This window comes from Scyliorhinus torazame, chromosome 16 (assembly GCF_047496885.1).
Source record: "Scyliorhinus torazame isolate Kashiwa2021f chromosome 16, sScyTor2.1, whole genome shotgun sequence".
Lineage (NCBI taxonomy): Eukaryota > Metazoa > Chordata > Chondrichthyes > Carcharhiniformes > Scyliorhinidae > Scyliorhinus > Scyliorhinus torazame.
In genome coordinates, this window is record NC_092722.1 from 144,595,777 (window position 1) to 144,610,134 (window position 14,358).

General features: G+C 47.1%; 2 protein-coding genes across 2 annotated transcripts in view; one reads left to right on the plus strand and one right to left on the minus strand.

Annotated features, from left to right (window-relative positions):
* Positions 1-787, minus strand: part of glrx3 (glutaredoxin 3) — a 33,867-nt gene extending 33,080 nt beyond the window's left edge. The window contains exon 1 of the mRNA XM_072479168.1: positions 640-787. Within this exon, the coding sequence (XP_072335269.1) occupies positions 640-707 (68 nt within the window). The 5' untranslated portion in view covers positions 708-787. The remainder of the gene's footprint in view (positions 1-639) is intronic.
* A 1,298-nt stretch (positions 788-2,085) lies between these two features.
* LOC140392303 (uncharacterized) overlaps positions 2,086-14,358 on the plus strand; it is a 35,769-nt gene continuing 23,496 nt past the window's right edge. Inside the window, exons 1-2 of the mRNA XM_072477619.1 lie at positions 2,086-2,169; positions 2,627-3,235. Of these exons, the coding sequence (XP_072333720.1) occupies positions 2,086-2,169; positions 2,627-3,235 (693 nt within the window). The remainder of the gene's footprint in view (positions 2,170-2,626; positions 3,236-14,358) is intronic.

Below are 14,358 nucleotides of genomic sequence, written 5' to 3' on the forward strand. Positions count from 1 at the left end.
CAAACTGAATGACCGAGCTGGCTTCCTCATTTTACCATCTGTGTAATACGCCTTACAACCTAATGACTCAAAATACACGTACAAAGAATTCACCCGACTGAGCCAGTTAAACATGTTAGGATGGAGGTGCAGGAGGATGAGAGTGACTGCCAGTTTCTCTACGACCCACTTCTTTTCAAAAGTAAGACAATTGTCAGGTATTCCAGAGGATTTTTTCAATTAAACCCTTTTTCTCCTTCCTCCCTCAGACAGCAATTTGCTGAGGTCGCAGGCACTCCTAGCTTTCACATCCCTTGCCCCCAACATTGTCACACAATTGCTGATGCAGCTATCCTATGCCACCTTCTCTCCCAACGATATAACCCATCACGTTTCTACCCCTCCTCAGCTCTGAAGAAGTCATGGGGACACCAAACGTTAACGCTGCTTCTTTCTCCACACAAAGGTTGATTTTCTCCAACATTTTCTGTTTTTTTACTGCTGCCTGATTTCGGTTGCAAAGCCTGACAGGAAGAAAGCCCCTAGGCCCCCCTCAACGAGTGAGAATCAAGGCCCGCACACCGGCCAGCCTCCGATTCCATCATCCCGACAAAAACGGGAGGTATACACTCTGCCAGCTCCGGGCCCCGGCCTGCTTACCTTTTGGCTTTTTCCAGCACCTCCTGGAATTGCTTCGCCGTCTCCGCTACCACCATCGCCGCCGCCATGATTACCAGACCACGCTAGTGGCGCATCGATTGCCCGCAGCGACTGCGATTGATTCCTGCTGCCTGGCCCGCCCCCTTCCTCCGAACCCCGCCCCCTTCCTCCGAACCCCGCCCCATTGCAGAGACATCCTCCAGTTCTGATACTCCCATTTCCAGTTGTGTGCTGTAAAACTCTTTGCCTGTGCGTGTTTTAAGAAGTATTTTAGTTGATATGCTGCCGCTTTGCTCCTGTTTAATCAGCGGAGACATTGTTTCTCCTTTTGCAATATAAACAATTACAACGGAATGACTTCTATTTTAATTACTTGAATTTGGAAGAGGGAGCTTCCTTATCCCCGTAAACGTATGATTCTTCAGTGATTAAACATCTGTTTATCTCAGCCTTGAACACACTAATGGCCCAACCTCTGCAGCCAAGAATTCCAATGATTCACTACCCTCTGAAAGAAGAAATCCTCTCTCAACTGTTTTAAATAAAGATAATCACTTATTGTCACAAGTAGGCTTCAATGAAGTTACTGTGAAAAGCCCGTAGTCACCACATTCTGGCGCCTGTTCAGGGAGACTGGTACGGGAATTGAACCCGCGCTGCTGTCTGTGTTCTGCATTATAAGCCAGCGCTTTAGCCCACTGTGCTAAACCAGCCCACCCTCAATGTATGACCCCTTACTTTGTGATTATGCCCTCTAGTCCTAGACTCTCCGACAAGGAGAAACAAACTCAGTATCTATCTTGTCAAGCCCCTGACAATCCTTTCTTTCAATAAGGTCTACTCATTCTTCAAAAATCCAATGAGTACAGGCCAAACTTACTCAATCTCTCCTCATAAGAAAATCCCTCCATACCCAGGATCAACCTGGTGAACCTTTTCTGGACTGCCTCCAATGCCATTATATCTTTCCTTAGATATGGGGCCAAACAGTATTCCAGGTGAGATCTGGTGTTACATAGTTTTTGCAAGACTCCCTATTTTTATACTTTATTCCTTTTGAAATAAAGGCCAACATTCCATTTGCTAAAATTGCATGCTAGCTATGTGATTTATACACGAGGACCCTCTAAGTCCCCCTGTGCTACAGCTTGTTGCAGTCTTTCTCAATTGAAATGATATTCAGCTCCTTTATTCTTCCGACCAAAGTGCATAACTTCACATTTTCCTACATTAGATTTAATCTACCAAGTTTTTTGCCCACTCACTGAGCCTGTCTATATCCCTTTTTTGACTGGAGCACTGCCTTGTCATCAATCCAGTCTGCGCTACACCCTCAACCCCGAGCCCTTTCTAATCACCTGGAGCTGGAGAAGAAACAAATGGTTGGAAGATTGTCCAAGGAACCACATCAAAAATTTGGAATGTTGGTGTTGCCTGAATGAAAGGATGGTGTTTAGGACCTGTGCAGCAAGGAGTGGATGTGTGAGAGGCTTGGAGAAACTGGGTATGGATGGGCACAGAAGAGAGCTGGTAATAATAATCTTTATTGTGACAAGTAGGCTTACATTAACACTGCAATGAAGTTCCTGTGAAAAGTCGCCACATTCCAGCACCTGTCACAAGAGGGCGAATTCAGAAAGTCCAAGTTACCTAACAGCATGTCTTTCAGGACTTGTGGGAGGAAACTGGAGCACCCGGAGGAAACCCACGCAGACACAGGGAGGTGCAGAATCCGCACAGGAATTGAAGATAGGTCCCTGATGCTGTGTAGTCACTGTACTACCGTGCCGCCCAGAGATTATCAATTTGTTAGAGTTTGAGGGTTGCCTGCAGAGTAATGCTCGTGCTGATTGTGGTTCCAATCATTCTGTTTCTTTCCTAATATACAAGTTAAATTTTTTGGTTCTGGAGATTTGTCTATAAAGCAGCCTTGACAGTGCTATGAAACAGCCCATCCGCTCCAACAACCGTTTGGGCTTTGAATTAGCACGTGGCCGGAGCGTGCGCCCTGATTGGTTTAGCGGCCATTCGCCGGCGCGTGAGCATAATTTCCGGTCGATTGACGCAGCCCTCGCGCGCTGCGATTTGGAGGCGAGCGGAAGCGACCGAGCTGAGCCGAAGAGGTGCCCGAGCGGAAGCGACCGAGCTGAGCCGAAGAGGTGCCCGAGCGGAAGCGACCGAGCTGAGCCGAAGAGGTGCCCGAGCGGAAGCGACCGAGCTGAGCCGAAGAGGTGCCCGAGCGGAAGCGACCGAGCTGAGCCGAAGAGGTGCCCGAGCGGAAGCGACCGAGCTGAGCCGAAGAGGTGTCCGAGCGGAAGCGGTCGAGTGCAGCCGAAGAGGTGCCCAAGCGGAAGCGACCGAGCTGAGCCGAAGAGGTGCCCGAGCGGAAGCGGCCGAGTGCAGCCGAAGAGGTGGCCGAGCGGCAGCCGAAGAGTCTGGAGGGCGGCAGTACGGTCGTGGTGAAAGTAGAAGCAGCTCCAACTTTCACTCAGGAGGCAGAAGCGCCGTCGGCAGCGGTTTGTCCATGGAGTACTTGGTCACGGTGCAGAAGCGTCGCCGGAGCCAGGAGGCGGCTGCGTGGGAACAAGCGGACAGTGTGAGTCTCCACAACAAACCTCGAGTGGGACATTATAAATGAATAAACCGAAGGCAGAGCCCAGCCAAGGAAAGGGGGAAACACACCACGTCTGTGTTGCTGGAAGGTTCGGTAGCGATAGATGTTTGTGGCGGTTGATCGATGAAACAAACTAGTTTCGAATTGCGGTTGGTGTGTAACTTTTGAAAGATTAACCGGACAGGAATCCCGGTCCTGGTGTATAATGCAAGGCGCGGTTAACAGTTACCATTGAACACTGACCTTCAGACACTGGCTGTAATTATAGATCGCATTGAATAGCCTAATAACAAAAACCTTGCAGGGTGAGAGAAACTTCGGGGCTGAGTTTTGGAGAGTTACTAGGTTCTGCGTGATTGGTGATGGATTAAAGAGTTATTTCTGACAGAAAAGCTGGCAGTGAGACCTCAGTCAGCAGCAGCACGGAGTCCATCCACTCCGACATAATAACTGCGTCCAGAGTCCAGGCTCTGTCTGCACTTGAGAGTTTGGGCGGGTTTTTTTTTATTGTTGCGGGCTTTTACCTCTTGCTGAATGAGAACTAGCCGGGTTTGACTTTGACCAAACTTGGTTGTTTCCATCGAAGTTTTTGGGGGGCAGCAGCGAACAAACCAGCTGCCGGCCCGCCTACCGGTGACATCCAACTAGCATTGTTAACTCAGCGACTAGTTCCAACTGCTGAGCAAATCTGGGGCTGTTTTCAGGTCTTGGGGATTGTCTTGGTTTTCCGAAAGAGTGGATGGGACTGAGGGAATTCACTTGATCGATCTATGCTGAGGTGGGCGAAGGTGTATCGAATAACGAGGGCTGTAGAGCAGAGAAGGCTAAATAGTGGGAGGGAGGGTCCCGATGAGGGGAGAGTTAGAAAGGTCGAGGCACGGTAGCACATGACAGTGGTTAGCACTGCTGCCTCACAGCGCCAGGGTCCCAGGTTCGATTCCCGGCTTGGGAAAATTGGCAGTGTGGTAATTAGCGAGGAGGAAAGTCTTAGATTACAGGATGATATAGATGGGCTGGGCAGATGGGCAGAGCAGTGGCATCCCATTTGGCTCAATGCCTGCATGGGGTTCCTCTGGGTGCTCCGGTTTCTTCCCACTTCAGTCCCGAAAGATGTGCTTGTTAGGTGAATTGGACTTTCTGAATTCTCCCTCAGTGTACCTGAACAAGTCCGGAATGTGGTAATTAGGGGGTTTTCACAGTGACTTCATTGCAGTGTTAACGTGAGCCTACTTGTGGCACTAATAAAGATTATAACATTATTGTAGGCATTCATACAGGGTAACAATAGGATCAGTGATTGTGACTGGAAAGGACAAAGTGTACAAATGAATGAGTGCACGAGCAGATGGGGTCTGAGTAGGGAAAATGGTGAAAAAACTAAACTAAAGGCTCTATCCGAATGCTGTATTCGTAACAAGGAGCAAGGTGATCTGAGCTGATTAGTGGCAAGAGTTTAAACTATCTCTTGTCAGCAGGATGTGTTTAATTTCAGAATGGCACGGATACAGAATCTCGATACAAACCGTTTTTAAGGTGTAAATGTTGAACTTTAATGCAGCTGTAGTGATCGCCATATGTGCATGCACACAAGGGGTTAATTGGGTCTCTCTCTCTCTCTCTTGGGTGCACTGTGACCAGGGCAATAGCAGACTAGTTCAGATGGCTAATGTAGTTACATATAGATACCGGGGTTAGATCTTGTTAACCTTATCACTAGTGTTAAAGTAAAGAACTCATGCAATTATTGTTATAGTTGCTCAATAAACCTTTTGTTACTATTGGACGAGTTTGAGTCTTCATCGAGATTCAGAAGACCTCGTCACTAACCAAGGTTTGAGTAGCACATATTACCTACCACACAGGTAACAAAACAGCAGCCACCAAAACAATAGTCGAAAGCAAAGAGCCAAGAAGACCACACTCCTGCTGGACCACAGATTTCCCAGCCACCAGAGGGCAATACCTTTATTTCCCTCTTACATGTACATCAAATTCCCACCTTGTGCCTCTTGAGATGACCCACCTTGTTCCCCTTCAGATGACCATAGAATTTTGATCATAGAATTTACAGTGTGGCAGGAGACCATTCGGCCCATTGAGTCTGCACCCGCTCTTGGCAAGAGCACCCTACTGAAGCCCACACCTCCACCCTATCCCTGTAACCCAACAACCCCACCTAACCGAAGGACAATTTACCATGTCCAATCCACCTAACCCGCACATCTTTGGATTGTGGGAGGAAACCAGAGCATCTGGAGGAAACCCATGGAGAGAACGTGCAGACTCTGCACAGACAGTGACCCAAGCCGGGAATCAAACCTGGTACCCTGGAGCTGTGAAGCAACTGTGCTACCCTGCCACCCACAAATACATGTAAACCATGTCCACAAGTCGAAATGCGCACTCAAGTAAACATCTGTGCCACATATGTTTGCTTACCAACCTAAGAAATAAAAATGTATTTGCAAAAGTCATTCCTAATACATGCATAGGATCATAACAAATGGTGCACATACTGGGTACACATACATTTCACAGAGGATTCTTCAGAACCTGATTACCAGCATCAATCCAAAAGTATTAAATTCACTATCTGTGGAAAAGTTCTGACGAGTGGCGTGTTTATAAGCAATGAGGTACAGGACGAGTGATACACTTGACGTCTTGATGGGCGGACTAAAGGCCGGTGCCATGACATCAGAACCCTGAGCTGGGGGCTGCAAGACTGAAGTGGTCCTAGGGGGCAGCTCCGGGATCTGTCCCAATGTGGTGATGGAGGCAGGATCATGGGGTCTGTCAGAGGAGTTTGCATGGTTTGCTCGGTAGCTGACAATTCTGACACCACTGGGGCTATGGAGGGCAGAGATAGGTCAGTCGGTTTGTAAAGTTTCGCAGGAACCAGCTGGACGGGCAGGGAGCATTCGCCAGGTGATAAGACTATAGCCGGAAGTGAAACTGATCACAGAATCGATGCAGAGGGATGGGAACTTGTAGCATTCCGATCTCTTCACTCTTTGTGCTGCAGACCAAGGCGGCATGGTGGCACAGTGGTTAGCACTGCTGCTTCATGGCGCCGAGGACTCTGGTTCAATCCCGGCACCGAGTCACTGTCCATGTGGAGTTTGCACATTCTCACCCCCACAACCTAAAAAGATGTGCAGAGTAGGTGAATTGGCCATGCTAAATTGCACCTTAATTGGAATTTAAAAAAGAATTGGCTATTGTAAAAACAAATTTTCAAGTTATGCTACAGACCTGGGAATCAATGAATCTGATTGCACCAGCTGTCATCGACAGAGGTGACCAAGTAGTATGGTCAACTGAAGTGAATGTTGGCTGCTCTCCTTGAGGGGCCTTGTACTTCTGACTGCAGATGATTGACCTGACAAAAGTCGATATTAAGTCTCAGTAATCCTTTTTCGGATAAGAGAATCTGAATATTGGCGAACTGGTCCATAAATCTCTAACAGGCCCTGAGAATAATGATTTTGTTCTGTGGTGATGGACGGAGATCAAGATGTGATGGGGCCTCCATGTGGTGCAAGAGCTGACCTTTTAATTCTCATTCTGGGTTCTCTGCTACTGGGTTCTTATAGGTGTTCTTGGATGTTCGAAGTTCAATAGTAATTTCCTGTTCCAGAAGCAGCTTGTCTCCTAACAGGGCAGAAAAACCACTCGGTAGGATCCGTCTCTATGACAATTAAGGGACATTCCAGTGGACAAAGTCCTTTGCGCAACTGGAGGAGAGTATCCATCAAGGACACTCCTGTTGTTAATTTGCAATTATGCCAATGACCATGTAAGAAGTGCCACACACACTTACTTGTCAAAGTAAATTGTTGCTCATGCTTGATAACCGAAAGTGAGATGCCAACCACCAGAGTCATGCAAAGACTGGGGGATGACAGTGTCTGGAGGCAATGCAAGTATGGTGGCCAGCTGTAACCATTCAATGGCATCGACGGTGGGTGAACAATTTGAGCTGATAATATAAAAATGGCTCTAATGAGGGTGACTGACAGATCTGAACATGGAGTGTAGCTGATTCCTTTGGCCAGTGGGCAGGTGTCCCATCCACTTCATCTAAAGGAATGTCCAAGATGTCATCACTATGATCTCATCTAAGATTGCAGCTACCTTATGAGTTTCAGCAATGTAATGGTGTTCTTGACCTGGCAGTAATTTCCATTTGCTGAGAAAATGCTTACCTGGTTGGCCTGCTTGCTGACATAATGGGCAAGACACCAGATGTGTACATGAAGGCGTGGGGGTTACGAGATCTGATTTTGTTAGATTGTGAAACAGTCCAGTGCTCCTGGTAGGAGGAGGCAATAGCATGGAGAGCCTTGGCATCAGCAGCTGTTTAAGTCTCATCTAACAGCGAATCAAATGCGTGGGTGATTTTTGGCTTGGCAGATACCAGGGTCCTGGACCTTGGGTGAAGCAGAGGTGCGGATTATGACCAAAATGTGATAGGCTAGGGTGAATTGAGTTGTACCCAGTTTTAGAACCATTGTGTTCTCCAGTGAGGATGGCATCTCACCCTTGTCAAGAGATCGACAGTGGTGACTAACCCACCTTTCGGCAAGAGGTTATCCTCTGAAAAAGTAATCCGATGTTGAAAAGGTCCTCGTTTCTCTTGTCTTATTGCAATCTGAAATCAGCCAGGTTGAAGAGGTGGACATCCATGGCCTGGAAATCTTAACATAGGCAGATGGTCTGCCCTATCAAAGCAAGTAACAGCGATGTTTTGACAATGGAATTACAGGGCAGTGATTTACCACCTGTCTAAGCATCAGATTCAATAAGTTCATTTTTTTTCTTGAGTGATGGCGAGTCCCTGAATCCACTGAGAAGAATCCTCCTCCACATGTAGCTATCAGTGAGAAAGGGAACAAAGTTGGGATCATGTGTCTCAAAGTGTATATGCTCAAACTAATTGACTTGTCTCAATCTTTCCTAAGCACCACTGCTTTGGTGCCTGATGTGTGGCTGCCATAGTTTCCACTATTGTGGTGCTGTAATATTGTGGACTAAATTAAAGTTAAAATTAACTCTGGCAAATAAACTCTGATTTATTCAGAGGGATGTGAGAATGCTCTAATGCTACCATCATGCCAGTAGATGTTTGCTTTCAGATTGGCACAGACATGGGATCACAATACAAACCGTTTTAAGGTGAAAAGTCTAACTTTACTGCAACCACCTAAATGACTACAAAGCAACATCCCATGCAGGCTGTCAGCCACCAGTGGTGACAGCTATAGCAGCACTCTCTTTGACATCCAATGACATTACCATTCCTGAATCACCCAACAACATCCTGAGGGTCACTGGACCAATCACATAAATACTGTGGCTATAAGAGCAGGTCAGAGGCTGGGTATTCTATCGAGACTGATTCACCTCCTAACTCCCCAAAGCCTTTCTACCATGTACAAGGCGCAAGCCAGGAGTTTGCTGGACTACTCTTTTTATATACCTCGATGAATTTAGCTCCGACAACATTCAAAAAGCTCCGTAGCATCAAGGACAAAGCTTGCTTTGTCACCCTATCTGCTATTTTAAACATGGAAAATTTACAGGCAGTAGGATCTCATTCAACCCAGTGCCTATAATTGACTGAAAATTGGTAATCCTGCTTAATCCCACTCTTCAGCCCTTGATCCCAGCCCTGAATGGAATTTCATCTCCACTTACACCTAAATGTGATGAGAGTTCTTGCCTCTAGCACCATTTCAGGCTGAGCCTTCGAAACCTGCACCACCTCTGGGTGAAAAGAATTCTCCTCGATCCCCTTCCAATCCATCTGACTATTGGTTTCAATCCCTTCCCCATGTTATTGACTTATTTTCATGGGAAATGGGTTCTTGCCATCCATTTTTTTCTATTGTACACTTTTATACACTTCAATATATATCTCCTCTGCCTACTCTGTTACAGAGAAAACAACCCCAACCTGTTGAATCGTTACTCATGTCTAAAATTCATAATTCCTGGAAATGTCCTTGTAAATCTTGTCTGTACCCTCTCTAGTGTGATTACATTCCTCTTATCATGCAGTGACCAGCACTGTACACTATATTCTCTCTGTTGAGAGGATGTTTCCGCTTTGTAGGGGAATTTAGATCTATGTGGCACTGTTTCAAAATAAGGGGTCCCCTTTTTAAGATGGAGATGAGGAGGAATTTCTTCTGAGGATCGTTCGTCTTGGGAATTCTCTTCCATAGGCAGCAGTGGAGGTTGAGTCAATGAATATGTTCCAGGCAGAGTTATGAAATATTTTTGATTTGAAAGGGAGTCAGTGTTATGGGGTGACGGGCAGGAAAGTGGAGTTCAGGCAACAGTCAGACCAGCCATGATCCTATTGACTGGCTGAGAAGGTTCGATGGTCTGAATGCCCTACTTTTATTTCTTCCATCTTTTTTTTTTAAAGGGGCAAATGACCTATGTCAACTTGATAGTATAATGGAGAACAAGGCTGAATTATGCAAAGCTTAAAGGGGAAGTGAAAAAGGAAATGAAGGCAAAGCGAGATTGGGAAGAGACTGGAAGTTAACATAGAAGGGAATCCAAAAGTCATCTTTAGGCATATAAATAGTAAAAGAGTAGTAAGAGTAGGTTGGGACTGATTGGTGACCAAAAAGGAGAATTACACATGGAGGCAGGGGGCATGTCTGATACATTAAGTGTGTACTCTGCATCTGTCTTTGACAAGGAAGAAGACATTGCCACTTAAAAGTTGATAAAGCACCAGGGCTGATGGGATGATCAAGGATGCTGAGGGAAATAAGGGTGGAAATTGCTGGGGTACTGGCTGTAATATTTGTTAAAGGAAAATTATCTTGATCTTGATTTGAATTTTTTGAGTAACAGAAAGGGATGTTGAGGGCAATGTTGTTGTGGTGTATATGGACTTCTAAAGGGTGTTTTGTAAAGTGCCACATAATACACTTGCCTCTAATATTGAGGCCAGTAGAATAAAAGTGGCAGTGGCAGCATGAAGGCGAAGATAGCTGCATGATGGGAAACCAATGATAATGGTGAACAGTTGTTTTCAGACTGGAGAAAGGGGTTTCCCAAGAGTCTGTACTGGGACCATTGATTGAGGTTGAAACTGTAAGGCTGAGAGGAGACTTGATAGAGGTATTCAGGAACCTGAGGGGTATGGCTAGAGTAAGTAGTGAGAAACTTCTCCCATTAAAGAGAGCATTAAGAACTAAAGGGCACAATCAAAAGGAATAAAAGTGATGTGAGGAAAAAGTTTAGTCTAGGTCAAACTTCTTGAAAGGGTGATGGAGGTAGGTTTGATCAAGGTATTCAGAATGGAAATGGATTGCATTCTGAAAAGGATGAATGTGCAAGGTTACAGTGATATGGGAAGAGAGTGGGACTAGGTAGAATGTTCTTTCAGAAAGCCAGTGCAGACTCGATGGACCGAATGGCCTTCTTGATGCTCGATCAATGACTCCAGAAGCGAGATTGGATGACAATTGAAGGCTTTATTGGACTAGATGTTTCTTCCAGCAGCGCAGGTACAGAATGCGGCTGCTAGGGAGACACAGACTCTTATACTCCGCCTTACTGGGTGGAACCAGCAGACAGGCTTCACCAATGATCTTTCTGTCTCAGGTACCTCCCACACCAATGATCTTACAGCCTCAACCTAGGTACCGTAATACCGACTACCAGACTTCTGCACTGATATTCTCTCTTCCCTCTATTTCAATCCACTTCCCCACCCCATCCTCCAGAATCTGGATTATTTCCAGTTGCCATCTCGGTTTGATAATCCTGCACTCTGATCGAATAGTCAATCTGTGAAAAGTGAGATGAACATCTATATTCTGCTTCATGAGGTGGAGACGTGTTAAGATAACAGGGGAAATATCTCTTTCACATGCTGAGGAGGCTAAAATATTTAAATGCTTAAAATTTAAGATGACCCATGTGCTTCCAGCATTTTCTGCATTGATCTCAAAGAGAAAATATGGGTTAACGTTTTGGATGTAGATCCTTTGCCACAGCAGCAAGATAGGTAATCTCTGTTAAAACCTGAAATAGAGGTGAAGGAATGAGCAGCTAAATGTTTAAGAGACAGATAAGCTGACTTCTGTCATGTAGAAATGGTTGGAAAGCATTCACGAAAAGGCTGGGAAGAGTTGTAAAACTGTTGTAAATAGTGAATCTGTCTGTGGCAATGTAAAGGTCCTCAGATCAATGTGAAACTTGGATTTTTAAAAATAAATTCCTGGTATCTAGAAACGGGGACTATATGCTTTCTATAGGCATACCTGAATAATAATTGTAGCTTCCCTAACTTAAATGGGAACTGCACTTTGTTTTTAACAATCGAAACGTTTTCTCATTATTGAGTTACAAACTGTCTGAAGTGTATGACAATATGATAGAGAATTCCAGCTGGGAATATTGCAGTTTCTGCTCCTATATCTTATGGCCTTCTGGGTTACCGAGATAAGGCGGGAAGGCAGTGATACACCATCAATAATAGACGACAAGTGATAAACGTAACTGAGGCTTTAATACACTAAGCAGCAAGCCTCCTGCCTCTGGACCCGAACTTGGTCTGGAGGCGGAGGAGACCTGCCACTTTCAAACTGAAGCCCCGAGGGGAGGAGCCACAGACGGAGCCAGCCTCGTCAACCCCAGGCATGTACAATACAGCACAGCGAATATAATACATTAAAAACAACATGGTTTACCACATTCACCCCCTGTTTAAAATAAGTCCGGCGGGGGTGATGTGCCTTAAAAGGTCAAGTCTGTCAGAGGCCTTGACCTTCCGCTGTGACCGCCTCAGTCCCGGCTGTGGTGTTGGCGCCGGCATTGGACCTGAGCGTCCGTGAGCGTGTTGTCGTCTTCTTCACCCAGATGTTGAGTTGGCGAAAGGGGGGGGGGGGGGTTGATTGTCCTTGGTGAGCCTGACGTAGTCAGTTCATGAGGGAGGTGGAGGGAGACGGTGTAGGGTCGGGGGTGGTGGTGATTGTCGACAGGGAGCCTGCAGGAGCCAAATCCCGAAGGGAGACCGTGTTCTGCCGCACGTCCTGGTGTGTCACGTCTGCATATTGGGGGTTCGCATGGAGCAGCAGGACCTTCTTGACGAGGGGGTCGGTTTCATGGCTCCTCGCGTGCTGGTGGAGAAGGACGGGCCCCGGGACTGTCAGCCAGGATGGAAGCGAGACCCCGGAGGTGAACTTCCGTGTCTGGGTGTATGAAGCTGTCTGTGCTCCTGGAGTTGAAAAGGCAGGCCTCCTCGAGCCCGTTGATCCGGATGGTCATTGTAGACTTCGCGAGGTGGTACGGCCGGGACTGGTCCAGTGTGACGGAGGCGAGTGTCGGAAGACGGTCGACGGTAGCGGCGGCCAGCGTGCAGCCGGGCGAGCTGGATTCCTGGGAGGCAGCGGCGGGGTCCCATGAGTCGTACGTGGTGGGCGAGGTCCAAGATGGCGGCCCCGTGGGTCGCACGTGTCGGCTGAGTTTAAAGATGGCGGCGCCCACTGGTCGCACATGGCGGGTGGCGCGGCAGCTGGGAGGGCCCTCGACAGGCAGCGCTGCTGGGCCTAGATGATTTAGGGAGGGGGGGGTCGGGCCTGGGAGGCTTTTGTGAAGTGACCCTTCTTCCCACAGCCTTTACAAGTCGTGTTCCGTGCCGGGCAGTGTTGTCGTGGGTGATTATTCTGGCCACAGAAGTAGCACCTCGGGCCTCTGACGTTGGCGGGCTGGTGCGCGGCACAGGCTTGCGTCGCGCCTGGGTCGGTTAATGGCTGCGCCCACGAGGATGCCGCGCCTCCGAGATGTAGGTCCCCATGTTCTGGGAGGCCACCTCCAGTGAGTTGGAGAGCTGGACTGTCTCTGGGAGGCCGAGTGTCCCCCCCTTCTAATAAACGCTGGCGGATATAGTTCAAGTGCATGCCCGCGACATAAGTGTCCCTGATCAGCAGCTCCGCGTGCTGGGTAGCCGATATCGCCCAGCAGTCACAGTTTTGACAGGATGCGCAAGGCGCGCAGGAATTCCACGAGTGACTCCCCAGGGGGCTGGCGTCTCGTGGCGATGAGGAGCCTAGCATATACCTGGTTTCACATAATGTCCTTTTAGCAGCGTTATCGCCTCCGCATACGAGGGGGCGTCCCTGATGAGATTAAAGATTCTTGGGCTCACCCGTGCGTGGAGGACCTGCTTCTACTGGAGGTCCGTGAAATCTTCGTTGAAGGACGTGAGGTGCGCATCGAAGCAGCTGAGCCAGTGTTCAAAAGTCTCTGTAGCGTCAACTGCTTGTGGGTCCAGTTCCAGGTGATCAGACTTGAGTGAGGAGTTCATCTTGAGTGAAGAGTCCATCTTTAGAAGTTTAGTGTATTAAATTGATACGTCATTACGTCGTCAATAATAGACGACGAGTGATAAACTTAACTGAAGCTTTAATACACTAAGCAGCAAGCCTCCTGCCTCTGGACCCGAACTGGGTCCGGAGGTGGAGACCTGCCACTTTTATACAGAAGCCCCGAGGGGAGGAGCCACAGGCGGAGCCAGCCTGGACAAGTCCAGGTATGTACAATACAGCACAGTGAATATAATACAATAAACACAATAACGTGGTTTACCACTGGCTGGAAAATGGAGTTGAGGATTCTCACTTGAATGGTTTAGCAGACTGATGGGCTGAATGGCCTACTTCTACTCCTATGTCTTATGATCTGTTCTTACGGTCAGTTGATTTGCTTTTTCCTAAAACTTGTTTTATGTTCGGAGGTGGCTGATATTGTAACTAACATATATTTTACAAGCTGTAGCATTTGCCATAATTGTTTGAAGAAATAATTCTCTCAAAATATTTAATTTGTGTAGCGACTAGGTCAAAGCTGGGAATAATTCTGGTCAGAATTTATTAACAAAGAGAAAACCTTTATTCCCATTGTAGTGGAGAAAAATTCAAAACCTTAAGCTGAATATAGGCACTTCTATGGATTGAGTGCCCTCTTGTGGTAATTTAGAGATCTTTCTCTCAGAGAGACCGTCATACATTATATATTTTTTATCGAGTCATGGCTTCTGATTGTAGATGCAGGAAGTGAATAACTCACCAGTA